The sequence below is a fragment of the Peromyscus californicus genome, unplaced genomic scaffold (assembly GCF_007827085.1).
Source record: "Peromyscus californicus insignis strain IS unplaced genomic scaffold, ASM782708v3 Scaffold_6__1_contigs__length_162567912, whole genome shotgun sequence".
NCBI classification, from domain to species: domain Eukaryota; kingdom Metazoa; phylum Chordata; class Mammalia; order Rodentia; family Cricetidae; genus Peromyscus; species Peromyscus californicus.
In genome coordinates, this window is record NW_026294584.1 from 6,599,383 (window position 1) to 6,617,750 (window position 18,368).

The following is an 18,368-nucleotide window of genomic DNA, read 5'->3' on the forward strand; positions in this document are numbered from 1 at the left end:
TTTTGTTCATCCAATCAGTTTTTCCTTTAACAAATCCTGTTCAGTTGTTCAGTAACTAATTTTTAAAACTTTTGAAACCAAATAGGAGGAATTAGACTAAATAAATTTTTCAGCAGTGAAGTAAAAAGTAACTTGTGTGTGTGTTTCCAGTATTTTCTGTTTTTCTATCCAATATATATTATTTTCATTGTATGAATTCTTTGACTACCTATATAATGTCAAGATTTCCCTCATGAAAATGGCAAACTTACACTCAGAGGTTCTTGACTGATGTTGTTGATGTTCAAGGACAGGATGTGGTCTTTGCTCCCCACATATATGCGGTCTTGATCTTCATCCATTAGTAATATTCTGTAGTCTAACTGGTGGTGGGACAGACTGAAATACTCAGAGGTCTTGGTTTCTCGGAGCTCTGGAATAGTGAACAAGAAATGTTAAACAGAGTGGGTTGGTACTATAATTCCATGATTTTACGGAAAGATTTACCAAAAGAGCAAAAATAAAATTATAATCCTTTCTTCTATGATAATAATATTTCCACAGTGCTACTTATATCTTTAGTATAACCAACTGCTTAAATGTGAGACTAGACTGAAGGCCCACTAAATAAAAGGAAACTCACACCTGGTACTGTGAACTTTGACACCTACTTGTGGCTTCAGAAGTTGCAGATTCTAGAGGAGAACCTACTAATGTCCTTTCCCTAAACTAATGTAATTTCTAACTGTATTGTAAGTACTTAGTGTAGTCTCTCTCCTTTTCAAATAAGCCTTTGCAAGAGATAGATAGAGACTACCACATAGATCCACAACTGGTCAAAATGTAGAGAATAAGTGTCCATGGGGTGTCTAACTCTAATTAATACATCAGCAGTGCAACTTCTCCACCTAAGGCACAGAAAGCGTTAGAGAAGAGGAGGAGGAAGGATGGTAGTACCCGGTGGATCAGGATGCCTGTTGCTAGACAGTGCAGTCTAGAGCAGGGAAAACGCACCCTTGAGTTCACAACAGTGTAGCTGCCTGAACAGGAGAGGAGGCAACATGAACAGGAGAGGCAACATGAACAGGAGAGGCAACATGAACTGAAGAAACACGCAAAGTCCTGCTGCTGGATGAACAGCGACTGGTAGTCAATGGCCGCCAAGAAAGGAAGAGTCAATCTCCTCTAGGGACAAGCTCCCACACAGAGTGTCCAATACAAAGCAGTCATCCCTGGACATGTATATACAGGCAACGGTAAATGGACTCTATAGGTTATGTATATGTGTATGTGCACACATGCGTGCGTGAGTGCATATGCATACCTGTGTATGTGCATGTGTTTGTGTATATATATGTGTGTGTGTGTGTGTGTGTGTGTGTGTGTTTATACTAAAATATTAATTAAGGATGATGAGACCATGAATTTAGAAGTAGAAGGCATTGGAAGAGTTAGAGAATGAGGGGGTAGGGAAAGAAGTGATGTAAATGAAATATTCATATATGAACTTCTTTAAAAATTAGATTTAAAAAATTAATCAATTTTAAAATAGTGTTTGTTAAAATATATAGTTAATTATTGGCTTTCTGCTGAAATGAATCAGAAAGTTAAAGTTCATGCTGACTCTATATGATTCAAAAATAATTCACAGTTTAAGTAATCTTAAATTTATTAATGAAAGTCATTAGCCAGTACAGTGAGTAGGAAGAGAAATCGATGGTATGGAGACTGTCTTCTTGTCAATGTTTTATTCTCAGAGTCAGTACATTCACCATTTTAGGATCATCTCCAAATGACTCTAAACAACTGATACATTTCCTCTATGTAATTTCCACTACCTTAATATGCTTTGCTTCAAGTCACCTGAGAACAGTTATTGCACTATTTGTCCTTCAGGAGGTAGCACCATTGGATGACAGCATGCCCATGAATATGGCAGAAATAAGGCACCATTGGATGACAGCATGCCCATGAATATGGCAGAAATAAGGCACCATTGGATGACAGGATGCCCATGAATATGGCAGAAATAAGAAATTTATGTCCTGAGAGTTGTGACCTGTCAGTGATCAGTGACTCCCATTCATTCAGCCTCTTTTAAGTTGAGTATCTGAACTTTGAGAGTCAGAAGACACCAGGACAGTAAGAACAGTCAATAGTCACAATGTATGTACCTTTCTCTGCAGGTAAAAAGCTCCTCTGCAAAACTTAAGACCTCTATGCAGATGGTCCTAAATTCCATTGATCTTGTGACAATGATTTTAAACAGTGACAAGCTTTGAAAGTGCATGCTTTCTAAGGTTTCTGACTTCATGATATATTGATTCTAAATTTGTAGGCAAAGAACCCAAGTCATATCTCTAGAACACTTGTCAATGGCCATGGTTTGGCTTACAGCAAAATAAAAAATGACAAAGATTCTTAGAGGAAGTCAAGAATGCCATTTGTGACCACCTGGACACACTTCATGTGAATACAAAGCACACACAGATCTGTGATCGCCTGGACACACTTCATGTGAATACAAAGCATACACAGATCTGTGATTACCTGAACACACTTCTTTATGTGAACGCAAAGCACACACAGATCTGTGATCACCTGGACACACTTCATGTAAACATAAAGCACACACAGATCTGTGATTGCCTGGACACATTTCATGGGAACACGAAGCACACACAGCTTTAGCCAGTGTGTTCAGTTCTCCACTTTAGAATGTCCTCCATAATATAGTTCAATAGTTTTAGCCAATAATATGGAATGATAGCAAAATAGCGTATTTGGCTGTGTTTAAAAATAAACAAACTAATCTTCCTGTCTCTCCATTTCTTTTTCAGTATGAATAGCAGTTTAGTTTTTATGATTTGTGTGTGTGTGTGTGTGTGTGTGTGTGTGTGTGTGTGTGTGTGTGTGTAGAAAATCAATGGTTTCATCTTATGCTTCCATGTGATGATACATCATCATCAAGAGAAGCGAAAGCAAGAATATAGGCAAGAACTGAGGCAGAGGCCGTGAAGTAATGCTGCTTCCTGGCTAATGCTCCCTGGCTTGCTCAGCTACCTTCTTTTTGTATTTTTACATCTTAATTAAATATAATTACATCACTTCCTCCTTCCTTCTCTCCACCTCCTCTATTTCCCCTTCCAACCTCTCCCATGCACATCCAAATGAAAGCCTCTATGTCTTTGATTTTATATGTATATATAAAATTATAAATATAATTATAAACATATGTATACGAACACATATTGCAACAATAGCTTCTAATGAACAGCTTCTAATGAATGTTCCCATGGAAACCAAATGCATTAATATATGGAGATATTTAAAATGAATGAAAATGTTAAAATTCATTGGAATTTAGTAATAGTAATATTCAATTTGGACCAATAATTATAGGGAAAACATGGAATAGCACAGTCGTAGGCCTACCTCACAACCAAAAGATCTCTAAAATTTTAGAAGCCTTGATGTGAGGCTTTCTTACTAATTGTCCCGTCTTTTGTATTTACAGCCCCTAACTGTCACCTCCTCACCCTGCCTAAGGTAGTTTGTGTAGACAGTTTCTCAAATCCCTCCCCATTCTCCCTCCTTCCCTCCCTCTTCCCTCCCTCCTTAGATTCTGTCACCATTTTGTTCTCCAATCTGCATGAAAATAAAGCCAGGCATGTGGTCTTAGCTGGGAAATAAAAACACTGACTTCCATTTGCAGTTTTCCTCTACCTGTGTCTTCAGAAAGCCATCCCAGTCCTGAATTAGCCTCAGTGCCAGAGAGGGCAGTAACCACATCACCCTAAAGGCCTTTCTGCTCCAAGGGTTTTTAGTTGTCTTCTCTGACCATAAAGCATCTTCAAATTTAATTATGTGTAGCCCACTGACAGCTGACAGCTGTTAACCTGGAAGATTTACTTCACAACTGCCACTTTTGTGAAAGAAGCCTAGGGTATTTTGTTCAAATGCTACTTAAATTACGGTGCGTAGTGATAATTGAGCTTTGGAGCTGTGGGGGGAAGGAGCGAGCTCTCAAAGCAATGGGAGTTTTATTCATAAAAAGGACAACCCAAGACTCCATCGTTTCCTTCAATGGAGATTCTACTTGAGAGGCTGTATGTAGTTCAGAGGCTTTGTCACACTCACAGGAAATGAATGATCTAATGATCTGGCTGCAGTGAGGGAAGAACTCCCTGTTTTTAGTAAGAATTGCCTCTAAACAAGACAAAGAAGGAGGTCGACTTGCATTTCTTTTAAATGCCAGTGATGATAACATCCTTTTTTACAGCATCAGGGATACAGCATTGTTTCTCAGGCCATGCTGAAATGATTGGGAATTAACTTGGCTGAGGATACTGTACACAGGGTTAGAAAACTCAGTGGCTCCACAAAGGGCAACGTAGGTCTCCAAGTTCCTGGGAAAAATCTCCTGGGAAAAAGCATTAAAAAACACATATTTCTTCCCTGATAGCCACATTATAGTAGATGTCCATGATGGAAAATTACTGTAATGCCTTTACACCAATGTTCTTACAGGGAAAATTTCCAGAATAATATGCTTACCTAAGGTTTGCATGCTCAGATGAACATTTCTGCATAATAGAAGCCATTGTGAGCCTTGAGAATTTAAACAAAACTGGGAGGACAGCAGGGTCCCCAGCAAGATAAGCTCCTCTGTCTGCAGCAGTTAAGGCATCATTACAGCACTGAGAACATGGATCAGTATATAGTGTCGTATGGCTGTCAGGAATGCAATATTCCTACCTACGTGAATCTTAATAATGGAGTGTTGACGGGACCTTACAACTATATTGTTAAGACTCTCTTTCACTGAAAGTTTCATTCATATGTTCACAGATGTGATCTTGGTAGAATGCATGGGGAACCTATCATGAATGATAACCGTTAGTCTTACTTCCTTAGTAAGGGAGATCATTTACTCAGAATACCACATTGTCTTTGGTCTTTTATAAAGGTCCTGATTAGGTAAAGAATTACTGCACTGAAAATCAGTTCCCAGGACTCTCTCAGTTAGAAGCAGATATAATGATTACTCATTAATTACATTTAAAGCTCAGACTGTGTGATCAGTTTATTTATTCAGCACATATTTATGGCTTGGTCAGCACCGTAGGCTTGATGAATCACTCAGATAGATGATGCAGGTGAGAAGATAAGCTTTTGTGACAATTTAAAACCTCTCCTTTGCTCTATTCTTTTATGGAGCTAGCCTGCAGAAACATCTTGGAAGAAGCCTCTACTGAGCCTTAGGCAGAAAGCACAGGGCAAATTTCAAAGCCTTGGTTGCTTTTGACCTTAGAGACAGTGATTCTGACAGGATAATGTCCTCTCCTGGATGTCTTATCTTAGAAAGATTTTAAGTAGAGAGGGTTTCATGATTCATCCTTTCCTGGAGGCTCAGTGTTTTGAAATGGGGCTACAAAGTGAATTTTACCTGTCCCTTTAGGAAAAACCAGTAGATAAGGAGCTGAAAGGGCAGCCCAGTAAAATTATACTTCTTAATTCCTAATGTAAACAGAGAACAGCAGGCAGGTTGTTAAAACCACATTTGCTCAAAATTAACAGCCCCAAAGAGTAGCCATCTGTGAGTTCATCAGCAGAGTAAGAACCCAGCCTTAAACACTCGCTGGATTCCTACTCAATGCTTCTGTATTCAGCCCTGATAGCATTCTAGGCCCTCTGCAAAACCATTAACATTCAGCGAATTTCACTGGTCATCTCAAACAAGGTCACAAGGTCACTAGTGGAAAATTTTCAAAGCAAGGATGGTTCTTAATCTGTGGGCAGGACCAGGTAGCCTTAACTTTCCTAAGCATAAAGACATGTCACATTTGGAGTTCTGGCATGTGCTTGCCCTGCACTGGGTCTGTGCAGAATCTAAAAAAGCAATAGAAATGTATCAGTGGCTTGAATTTCCTTTGCTACTTTGGAAAAGGCAGGGGACCAGACTGCAGGCAACTGCACCCAAATCTGTCACAGCTTAGTGACGCGGTTCTCCTTCCCCTGTGCCAGGCCCAGAGGCCTGATGCAGACGGTATGACAGGCATGGTTCACACAGAAGATAAATGGGTCTCTCATCTTCGTTCTTTGATGGATGAGGAAGATTAGAGCAGAGCCACTAAAGTGGCGCATGGATGAGAAAGGGACGAAGGGACACAGCTCTATTCAGTGAGCCTGGCCAGGGAAAGGCAACCGTGACGCAAAATGGATTTCCCGGGCATTGCATAAGGCAGGAGGTTAACAAACATACAGGAGCCTTTATGAAGCAGGACTCTCACTCCAGTTTGCCACAGACAGACCCAGTCTGTGCCTGTTCTCCGAGCGTAATTACCAAGAATGCCCCTTTGATTCTCAAAACACTGCTATCGGCCAGTTCTATGCTCACTGTGGCTTAAAGCTCCCACTTCATATCTGTCTCAAATGCCCTTCTGCCACATCTGGAACCAAGGCCTTCACGGCTTGGTGTGAGCTAGCTAGATTACCTCACTGAAAACCTCACTCAGCACTACAGTGTCTCTTCTTTGTATTCTGGCCCTTCTGGCAGTCTATTTTTTATTTTTTTTTTTCACATCTTCAAAACCTGCCTTGCTCGCTTGTGTCTTAAGGCCGTGAGATACACTATTCTTTGTGATCACAAGATTTTCCTGCAGTTTTCTAACTGCATAACTCAAATAAGAATTTGAAGATAATTTAAGCAGGGCAGAGTTACTAAAACTGACTTGACACCAAGAAACCCTGTCTTGAAAAAAAAAAAAAACTGCCTTGAGTTTTCAGATCAGGACTGTCTTGAGTTGCTAGTATTTCCCTCTTTCCCTTTTGGGCTTTCTCTCTTGCAGAACATTTACAAAGGTTCAGAACACCGTGTTTGGAAGTTAGAAGATGTCACAGCACCAACTGTTAAAATAGACTTTGTCTTCCGAATGTAAGATTCTGAATATGACACAAAGTCTTTGCCCATTCACATTATTTGTTTATGCTAGTGAATCTAAGCTATTTTAATGTCTGTAATCTACTACTTTGGTCATGAATCATTAAAATGAGAAAATACCATCATGTTTTAGAAAGTGAAGGTTTTTATTAAAGAAGTTATGAAGAGACAAAATGTGTCTGTGGAACAGCATGGGGAGTATCAACTTTGCAGTCAGCTGCAGGTGCTGAAGGGTTTTCACAGATCACACCCCCTACTTTACTCCTATGCCTTCAAATCTGCCTCTAGAAAATTCAAGAGAGAATGATATTATTTAGCGGGAGAGTTGAGATTGTCAGCTTGCCACAGTCTAGAATCATGGAGGAGACAAGCCCCTCAGAACAGGTCAGCCTTGAGCATGGCCATGAGGGTCATCTAGATTAGATTAGTTGAGCTAACTGGGCTATTTGTACTGAATAGGCAGAACCTTACGAGGGCTGTGTTTCCCCACGGAATTAAAGGAGAAGGCGAGTGCCGTCCCCCCACCCCCGCCGCTGGGGGAGTTGGGACTAGAAGCCTCCTCTGCTACCTTGCCTTTCCTGCAACAATGGCGGATTTTCATTTAAACTGTTAAGTCAAGCTATTTCTTTCTCCTTTAATTTGCTCTTTTGCATTAAAAATAATACAAATAACTAAGACATTTAGCAGCCAGAATGAGCTCTTATGCTCCCTGTATCAATAAAATAACTATGAAAACAATTCATTCTACACTGATTGCAAGTATCACCTATTACAAATATTTATTTTCATCACTATGGAGTATCTGGAAGTCTAGCATACTTTTTATTTTCATTTTTTGAGTCTCATAGGAATGAGAAGTATTTCTAAAACCTTTTCTTATATATATATATATATATATATACATATATATATATATAAAATTAAAACTGTGTATTTTCTTCAAAATAAATGAGGCTATACTAAAGAACAAGACTTTATTTTCCTACAAAAACCATATTGTATTTGTGCTGTCTGCTTCAATTCAATAAGGAATCTTAACTCTGATTTTTTTTCTTCTAAGCTCACTTAGGATGTTTGAAAGATATTAGGTGCAAATTTTAGGCTCCTCATTGGGGAGTCAATGGTCAGGGTCACTGGAGGTAAAGAAGTTGCATTTCTCAGCATGCCTTCAGAGACTCTGAACTAGCAGGAAGTGACTTCTGAGAAGGAGATTCAAATCTGAACCTGTCCCTAAACTATGGAAGGATAGCATGTAGATACTGAGCCATGAACACTCATCATGCTTCTCAGTCAGAAGACACCTGTCTCAGAGTACCAATTCAAGACATAAATATAGAAACAAACTTGTAAATGAGTAAGCGCCTCCCCGTGACACCTGCTTCCTACTGCTCTAGACACCTCTGGGAATGGTACCAGAGCAAGATGTTCAGCAACAGTGGTCCCAGGGTGGTCATCAAAGAAGAAGCATGATAACAAAGACAAAAAGAAGGTTATACAATAACAATTAGAAATTGCTTTAATGAGTTGACTTCATTGGATGTAATATGCTCTTATTATATTTGCTTATATACAGTCTTAAAGGTTTGTAACACATTTATTCATGCTGTTATTTTTAAAAGGAATTAATGAACAATTACTAATAAGATCATGAAGGAAACAGTGTAAAATATGAGTATTCAAAGTTCTCGAGTGGTGGGACAAACTCAATGACAGGGGAAAATAGTTCAAGCAGTGTGTGTGCATTGGCCAGGAATGAGGACTGGACCTGGGTTTTCTGGTAAACAAATACCTAGGAAAGAAACATGATGTTCCCCTCACATGTTCCACTGTAACAACATCTGCAAAGATTCTTACAGCATCATTTATTATTTGTCTGTTATAAATTTCCCCATATTTGTGGTTTTCTGTGACTTAAGTTGGACCTCCTTGGACACATGGCAACTTTTGAGTGGGAGCTTCTAGGGAGAAGACTTCCTAGCAATAAAAGTAAGAGGTCTCACATACTGGTGAGGTCTGCCCAGTTTGCTTTTACCAAAGTCTTTCATAGTTTTTGCCACAGGTTTCTGCACAAAGCCTCTATTTATACACAATAAATTATTGTTTGAAGCACATTCATTTCATCATTCAACAGATCAATTATTGAGTCAATGGATGAGTACAAAATATCTAAAAAAAAGTCTTAGTGTCTGCCAAGAAGACATTCTGGGGGTGAACCACAAACACTGTGAACAAGATGATTCAGGAATACTAGCGAACAAAGACTAAGACTTCCTGATTAGACAGGAAGAAATATTTGACTTTTCTTCATTCAACAAATATTGCAGAGACATTCTCAACACTAAGGCTCACAATATTAAACACATAAATGGAGTAGAAGACAAAGAAGTTTAAAGGCAAGGATAGCTGCCTTTTATTAGGGCTCAGGAAGTGTCTGGCAAACCATGACCTGAAGACAAATATGAGTCAATAAAGTGAAAAGCATTTCCTAGAGAGCACTCAGCGCTTGGGTAGAAACCTTGACTGGATGAGGAAGAGTCAAACAATGGTCAAGTGTGTTTAGGATTGACAGACAATTTTGGCTGGATGTTCTAGTCAGAAGAATGAATCCAACAACATGCAAAAGAAAATCTACACATTTCTGGACTGTCAAAAATAGCGTGTAAAGATGCAAACTCCTAAATGCCAAACCCAGGTTGCTGGATTGTTCCCAAGTCACTTACCATATTAGCAACAACAAAAACTGTGGGAAAGTGTAGGATAATCATGTATGAAGTTCTAGAAAGGCAGTTTTAACTAATAAAGAGGTAGGGAGAGAATGTTTTTGATGCAATATTAAGAGCATAGAGAAGAATGAGAGTATGTGTATGCCAAGATTATTGTACACCAGCAGAAAAATAAATATACATAGAAAATAACTGGAAAATTTTGACCTATTAATAACTTACTTAATGATTTGCTCAACTGCAAATGAGGGTTAATTAAGAGGTCTTCCAGTGTTCTACAAGCTCACAGATGTGTTATTACTCTCCAGTTAAGGCTCAGGATGTGTGAGATTTCTGTACAAACTACTGGGCTCTACATATAATCCCCAGCAAGCTCTGCATGCGCGGCACCTATCAAACAATTGAACTACATGAAGAAGAAAATGCAAATTACCAACTGGAAAGAAGCTACACACTGCCAAACGTTCTCTATCTCTAATTCCTTCAGAATGATGGAGGACCACCCGGTTTTTGTAAGTTTGATTACTCAGGACTCAACGGCCTAGCTCTCCAAACCACTGCAAATTCTTGAACTACTGTTTCATTTGATGTCTTTTAAAGCCCATTTTTAGCTTGAGTACGGGAAAAATATAATAAACTGTATATTGTACCACCTAAAATTTAAAGGGCCAGACATTATGAACAAAGATATGTGGAGATATTTTCCCTAAAGTGACAGCTATTTTATATAAATATTATTTAGTTCAGTGTGACTCATTGTTTAACCAAGTTATTGCACTTGGCTTCAAAACAAGACCCAAGTTTGGAGAGCTGCAGAGAAGAAGTTCACTTTATCTGAAACACACTGGTCAGTCTACAGTGCACAGCCTTGTTCTCCTGCTGGTTTCTGTCTGTCTCTCCTGACACAGGAGAGACAGAAGATCAGTAACTATAGCAGTCTTTACTGCTCATCATTGAGAGTGTGCTTCACAGTCATGAGATTGCCTTTGGATTCAAGAGAACAGCAAAGAATCCACATACATCTCCTGTGATTTACAGTCTCATTATCACACGTCTGCCCGCCATATCGCAGCTCCTCACACTCCTCATGCTGTCTGGAGCTTTCCCTTTCCTCCATGCTATACTGGGAAACCATTTGGTTTTTCCTGTCATGGGTTGGCATTTGAGATGGTACCACTCAGTGTCTCACAAAAGGACATCAGTGTTGCACTTCTTTGTTTTTGCTCGGGAAACATAATATTTATCATTTTTGCATGGGAGTCAAGGAGAAAAGCAGAAAACTTGACTCAAAGTTTACTTTACAAAATTCTGCCACCTTCATGATATAAACGTTAGCTATGACTGTCTTTTAATTTTCAACATACAAGTGGGAATAAAGCACAACTCAAAAGTGGTAGAAATAAAGCATACACAAAAGAGGATATGACAAGTACCAGAAATTATAACTTTAGTCTGAATGTTAATGAAGTAGGGTCATACTTTCAACATGTGGAGATGTTTCATTTCATTTACTTATAGCCATATTAATCCATGAATCTCAAAAGGCAAAATGAATTTATTAATCAAAACAGTGGGTTTAAACAGCTGAGATGGGGTGGGTTGCTTTGTACCGACCCTTAGGTGACTTAATGGGATGAAGTCGAGCAAGCCACTTCTGTATAGCCAGAGGAACAGGCAGATGCAAGTCTAGTAAGGTGTTTGCCTCTGGTTTATTTTCATCAAAGACAGACACATTGTACTTCCCCAATTTAAAATACACTTCAATAAGCTGGCTTTTTGGAGCCTGGGGCCTATGCTGGGACACTTTGCTCAGCCTGGGTGAAGGCAGGAGGGGACTGGACCTGCCTCAGCTGAATCTACCAGGCTGAGCTGAATCCCCAGGGGAGTCCTTGCCCTCGAGGAGATGGGAATGGGGGGTGGATTGGGGGGAGGGGGGGCGCAGGAGGAGGGAGGACAGGGAAATCCGTGGCTGATATGTAAAATTAAATTAATTAAAAAATTAAAAGAAATTCTAAATAAATAAATACATAAATAAAATACACTGCAAGCTTTGTTATTTTAGAAAAAATATGTGAAAATAACAAAGACTGTCTTTTAAAAAACATCACGGAAAGTTAAGTTTTAGACAATCCAAGTTTAAAATCAACTTATTCAAAAACATACAGATAAATGGATTTTGTTTCTAATCTAATGCATTTTCCTGGAACAAAGTCTGGCTTATGAAGACAGATCTATCCACAGATCTTGGCTCTGCATTTGGCTAGCTAGCAATGTGGCTTTAGGCAAGTTATTTAAACTGTGGGTACTTAAGCATCCCTACCTGAAAGATGGAGATAATGCCTGTCTTCTGGAACCATGGAACTAATTGAGTGAGAAAATAAGTGTGAAGGACCACAGCCTTGTAGTTGTGGATCATACTTAGCTGGGGGTCTTCACATTAAGATGGGAGTTTCCGTTTTAAATAAGATATTTCTGCACAGTTTGGGCTTTAAAGTATTTATCTAGAGTTGTTTTAGTATTCATCATACTAAAGAAAAACTGGTGTAATGTCTTATTTTTATTAAGGTGTAGTCTATCAATACAAATAATTATAATACCTCAAAATTTTAACAAAATAGTTCTTAATTCCAACATAAAAATAAATGAGAAAAATAAAAACAGTTTCTCTTGATTTTACACAATGTCCCTATGTTGAACTACCACTCACATGACAAAATTTGTATTAGCAATCTGTCCACCCAAAATATCTATATTCTCTAATAATGTTTGACATGCAGTGTCTTGTCTAACCTCCACAATAATCCTATTAATTTGATGTTAGAAAGTGCGGGGAATCTTGGGAAAATAGTCCCTTGTTATCTGTGGAAGGTAAGGACATGCTGGGCCAAGGGCCTTGGCCTCCTTCACTGCCCTGAGTGTAACTTTGGTTTTCAGATTTCAATGTACATGAGATACGCAAATTGCTTACAAAAATACAATAAAATTTCTTAGGGATGAAAACAGCTCTTTTCACAAAGAATTACTTGTGGGATCTTTTCAGAGCTGTTTGTTGACCTTATCAAGCCAGCTTGAGTGTCAAGGCCACTCTAGTCTGCCTAGATCCTCCCAGGGTTATTTCCTTTACGGCATTCAGAACTCAGCACTATCTACTTGAGGAGACCTCCCCAATCTCTCATGTAAAGGAACTACTCTGATTTTGTGCTCTATCACAGATGTATTTTACTGCCTTCATTTATTTCTGTACTTAGATTCAAATTCATTTTACAAAAGTGATTTGAGATAGAATTGGTGTCAGTATGTGACTAGCAGAATGTTCGTTAAAAGTATACATTTTTGAGCTGTGGTCATAGCTGCATATTTGAAACCAAGATCCATTAAAATGCTGTTTTCCTTCCTAAAATTTGTGATCACTGATAATTTACAGTTGCCAATTTTCCTCTTTCCTCGAGGAGGCTGGCAAAGTCTCAGCAACATGCAAGATGGAAATGAGACAGCATCAGAAGCTCTGTGAACAGGGCAGACTCCTTCACTGACAAGCTCCTTCCTCTGGGTTGTTCATAAGAACTCTACATAGAAAAGTGATTGAGCCGGGCGGTGGTGGCACACGCCTTTAATCCCAGCACTCGGGAGGCAGAGCCAGGCGGATCTCTGTGAGTTCGAGGCCAGCCTGGTCTCCAAAGCGAGTTCCAGGAAAGGCGCAAAGCTACACAGAGAAACCCTGTCTCGAAAAACCAAAAAAAAAAAAAAAAAAAAAGAAAAGTGATTGAAAAGTTCATGATGCAATCAGTGATCTGAGCTTCAAAACTGTTTTCCTGCAGAACATCCAGTGTTTATATTTTATTTTTTAAAATAATTTATTTATTTTATGTGCATTGGTGTTTTTGCCTGCATGTCTGTAGAAGGGTATCTGATCTTCTGGAAATTGGAGTCATAGACAGTTTTGAACTGTCATGTGGGTGCTGAGCATTGAATCCTGGTCCTCTGGAAGTGCAGTCAGTAATCTTAATCACCGAGTCATCTCTCCAGCTCCTATATTTTATAATCTTAAGATTCTCAGCTCTCTTTACAAAGCTCACCTGACAAATGTTCCTGTAATAATACCAATAACATTAGTGGACAAATTTTTTTCTGTATATTTCTTTGGAAGACTCTACATGAAATATGATTTATCTTTGTTATATTCTTTTATAAGGTATAGAATAGTCTACAATGTGGGCCCATGATCAAGGTGTACTTGCTTGTGTAACTAGCAGTTACTTCCGTCTTGGGAGCTGAATTTGCATATTGATTAACTAGGGATAGTGACATTATCCATCTCTCAAGCTGGCCCCCTTATAAAGTAAGTCATCAAATTAAAGGGGAGCTGGTGCAGTTGCAACACATTGTTCAGAACAGTGTAACCACTGTCTTTATCCTTATTCAAGCAACAGTTAATGCTCCTCAGAGAGGTCAAACATCCACACTGTCATACAACAGCAAAACACTGTTGAGGAAAGAAAACGGAAAGGCTATCTTTGTAACCCATGTGGCACTTGAACATACCATTCAGATGTTCTAGAAGGGCTGTGCAAACCCATTCTGACCTCTTTCCATTATAGTACATGCCTACAAAACCTCTACACTCGGAGTGAATGACACTCATCATGTCCATATTAGGCAAAATAGATTCATTTATCTACACCTGTGGGTAGACTTTAAAATGTTACTGCATTTATCTTAGAAAGTCTCAAATACTTTAAGAGACTGAATGATTATATCTGTTTAATGAAAATTAATTAAACTGACCTTGATAAAGTCTTTAATTTTCTGTTCTATTTGGGAATGGAAAAGGAAAAGAGAACAGAAAGAGCAATTTGTCTCTAGCCTCAGTGCTGTCTGGCTAAGTATTTTTCATTTTCCAGGCAGGAAATTTAAGGCCAAAGCAGCATAAACTACTCTCGGATGATCTGTGGTGAAGAGTAAATGTTTTAGGGCCTTTGTTTCAATTCTGTAGCACACAGTAAAAGTAAATTTTAAGGTCAATGAAAAATTTAACATTCAGCCATCTAAATAAAAGTCCAAATTTCTTAACTTTGGAGTTTGTATTTTTGCCAAACTATCATTCTGAAGAAACACTCACCTTGTCTGTACTTACTGTCTATGGACTGGTAACAATGATGGCACTTTGTCAATTATAGAGAACCGCTAACCTTGGCATTAAAGTTTTGGGTTGTCTTTCTCTTTCCAAAAGTTTTAAAAGCAATCTCACTTAGAACCCACTTTTCACTTTTCAATAATTTAGGACATATATTCAGCACTGTGTTCAGTTAAAAAAAAATTTCATACTGAGAAGTCTACACAAAGGCTTAAAGAGCCAATGGGAGAGACCCAGGGCCAGTGACAGCCAATGCACACCTGCATGATGCCTGAGGTTGATCGGATGTGGAGAGGCCATGCTCCACCCTCCTAAACACTGGGCAGCACAGGTGTAACGCCCACCTCAGGGTTAGAGCCAGCTTTTCACCTTTGGTCATGTCATCTAAGCCTCAATTTTAGTTATATTTAAATGAAGGGGCCTGACATAAACAACAAAATACAAAATAATGTAAATACCAAAGTTTTACTATTGTATTTTTCTATGATTTTAGGAACTTTAAATCTTTCTTTAAACTTACTACAATGCAAATGTTGAGTTCTTTCTATAATTTCATTTATATTATACTCTTTGTTTCTGATATTATTGTCTTTCCTATACATGGTATTAACTTTGGTGTCTAAGGCACAGCTACATGATTCTTGCGTGATAGTTATTATGAAAATGCAGCTAAATCTAAATGTATGTATTTCTAGTTACTTTGATTTGATATTAAGTATAAGAATTAACCCAAATAACTAAATTATAGAATGATAAATATAAAACTATTTCAAGCTACTTGCCTTCTACAATTTGACAGGGACTATGCTCTCTCTAGTACCTTCATAACTGAAATTGAAACATTAAGTTTGAACTTGACAAAATTACATATTTCTGACTACAGTTTTCTACATACAAAGAGTGCAATATTTCATAAGTTGACCCACTACTTACTCTACCACACTGCAGAACGCCAAATGGTTTAAAAGTTGATTATTCAGTGATAACTTTATTGCCTTCATGCCTCCATAGATACTGAATAAAATCAAGCTCAGTCACGTCAGAGGGCAGGCTCTATGCTCCACTCTGCCAAATAGTCATTCCCTTAACACATCTGTGGAAAAATTCAGTTTCTTCTTGTATTAGACTAAAATAAATTCTCAGTCCCCTCTGTTTTTATAGTTAATGATACTTTATTTGACAAAGTATTAAGATTTTATTTCTCTGAAATATCTTTAGAAACAGACAAAGCCAGTAGAGTCCAACATTTTCCTCTAAGTAGGCTTCTTTCTCCATCCTTCTCTTTATCTCATTCTTGATTTAGTGTCTCTTTCCATTTGTATAATTTATGCAGCCACCTACTCCATAGAGGATTATCATTTTACATGCAGGTCTGTTGAGAATTTTTGTTGTAGAATGTAGATCAAGGAGGTCTGTCTTTTTCTAAATCTGGAAGTTCTCTCTTAAAACTAAATCAGCCTTTTACGCCGGAGTTGATAAGTTCACTCATAACCCACTTCAACACCCTTCCCTCCTCATGTTTCACAGCAACACATGTTTCTTAATGCAAGAGATATTACTACCTTGTAATCCAGCTTTTTGAATGTCATCTGAAACTTCATTTTGCAGCTAAGCTTCTAAATTTAGCCTTGGAGTTTGTCTACTTAATTTTACCTCAAGTGGATAATTGCTCAATCTTCTATACTAATCTTCTTTACTATTCTTCAGGAAAATAAATCCAAGACTATTTATTTGACCTTCATTGTATATCACTTACAATGAGATTTTTCCACTTAGAACTTCACACCACAGAAGTTGTATCACCAACTTTTCGTAACTGCTGAAATTAATTAAATTTCATGCCTTCGCTGAGTAGAGACATAAAAATTACCATTGATGAAAAATATTCTCCTTGATTTTAAAGGTTTAGTATTTTATTTTTAAATAGGTAGACTGTATGATATTTGATCTCAACTTCTTCCTCGTGAATAATAAAATTTATTATCATAATGATGGATGCTGTTAAATGCAGCAGAAATTACTCCACCTTTTCAAGAAAGATGCTCAAGACAAGGAAGATACACAGATGTGAGGCTGCATGTGAAACACTTGGAGTTGGTGAAAATACAAATTAGAATTTTGTTTTGGAAAGACAAGTATGATAGACTGAAAAGTGAAAATTTATACGACAGAGTATCTAAAGCATGATACGGAAAATCATTTTCATGGTCTTGAGATATGTGAAAGCATTGCATATAGAGAGAACACGAGATAGGAGTAAAGCCTGTCTACGTCAGCTTGGTATGGCTTGCTTTTCCACACCTCTGAAACCCTAAATTCTTCTTCTTACCACTCTACTTACCAAAAGTAGAGTTGCTGGAGCAGCTAATCGGAGCACAAGGGACAGTGTTTGCCAGAGTGGAGCATTTCTTCTTCACTCAGCCACTAACAGATTCAGACACATTCTTTTGGTAGCAGATGAGCTCCTCATCAGAGCCTTTGACTGGGTGTCTGCAAGAAGGTTCTATCAAGTCAAGACCCTATTCTTCACCAGATCTCCACAGCACTGTTACAAAAGACAGCTTAATCCCCGACCCTATTCGTGTTACTGGTTTGAAATGCTGTGTCGTATCCTTCTGTACAGTAGCTGGTGCCACTTGCTATCCACACATATATTCTGGAGGAAGTGGGAACTAGAGAGAAAACTTGTTTCTGATATCCCATCGGTGAAAAATAATGTTTTATTACCTATAATAAAAACTCAAGTGTGCTTTGAAGAAATTATTTTGCTCTAATTCATATGGTCTGGTAATAACTGAGAAATTACAAAGAATAATCCTAGACAAACATGCTTGTGTTTTTGATTAAACACACACACACACACACACACACACACACACACACACACACACACACACTCTTCACTCTCGTTATTATGGAACATTGTATCAGTCCAAACAAAACACTCTGAACTAAAACAACAAAAAGCCATTCAGGAGTTTCCATCTGTCTGTCTCTGGCTGAGGTGATCATTGGAGCAAACCTCACATGAACTTGAGCAAAAAGGTAGATTATGGGTATGCGTAAAAAGGGAGCACTTACATCCCTTCCTATGACCATGCTTTAGAGAGCAACCATTCCCCTATGCCACATTCATGGGATGATGTTCAAGAATGGGATAGAATCTCCCCTGAGAAAGCCTGCAGCCCTGAGTTGCAAGACGCATACTAAGCTAGAAACAAACCTCTTAGGTGTCAGCTACTGTATTAGTCCAGAGTTCTTGGCTATGGCTCGGGGGGCACCAATGTTGGAAAGGGCCACCTAGAGTTTTCATAAATGGTTCCTGCTATCTGGTAGTTCAAACCCTAGCAATAATAACATTTCCTATTTTCATATTTTATTACTGTAGTGCTTTGAAATTTTTGGAATGTGGGCTCACTGGTAGTCTTTGAATGTAGATAAGTATGAGACATTATCAGACATTCTGTAGACATTTTGAACGCCTCTCAGATGCTCATGTCTTCCCATTGCTTGTTATGTCTACTGCAGGGACATGTGACTCGGGAACTTTGCAAGTAACTTCTATTTCTTTGCACTGGAATTATAACAA

The 18,368-nt window shown here is 38.3% G+C and overlaps 1 protein-coding gene across 1 annotated transcript in view; it reads right to left on the reverse strand.

The window, feature by feature from the left end:
* Window positions 1–18,368, reverse strand: part of Sema3c (semaphorin 3C) — a 155,876-nt gene that overhangs the window by 79,387 nt on the left and 58,121 nt on the right. The window contains exon 3 of the mRNA XM_052720997.1: window positions 252–412. Coding sequence (XP_052576957.1) covers window positions 252–412 — 161 coding nt within the window. The remainder of the gene's footprint in view (window positions 1–251; window positions 413–18,368) is intronic.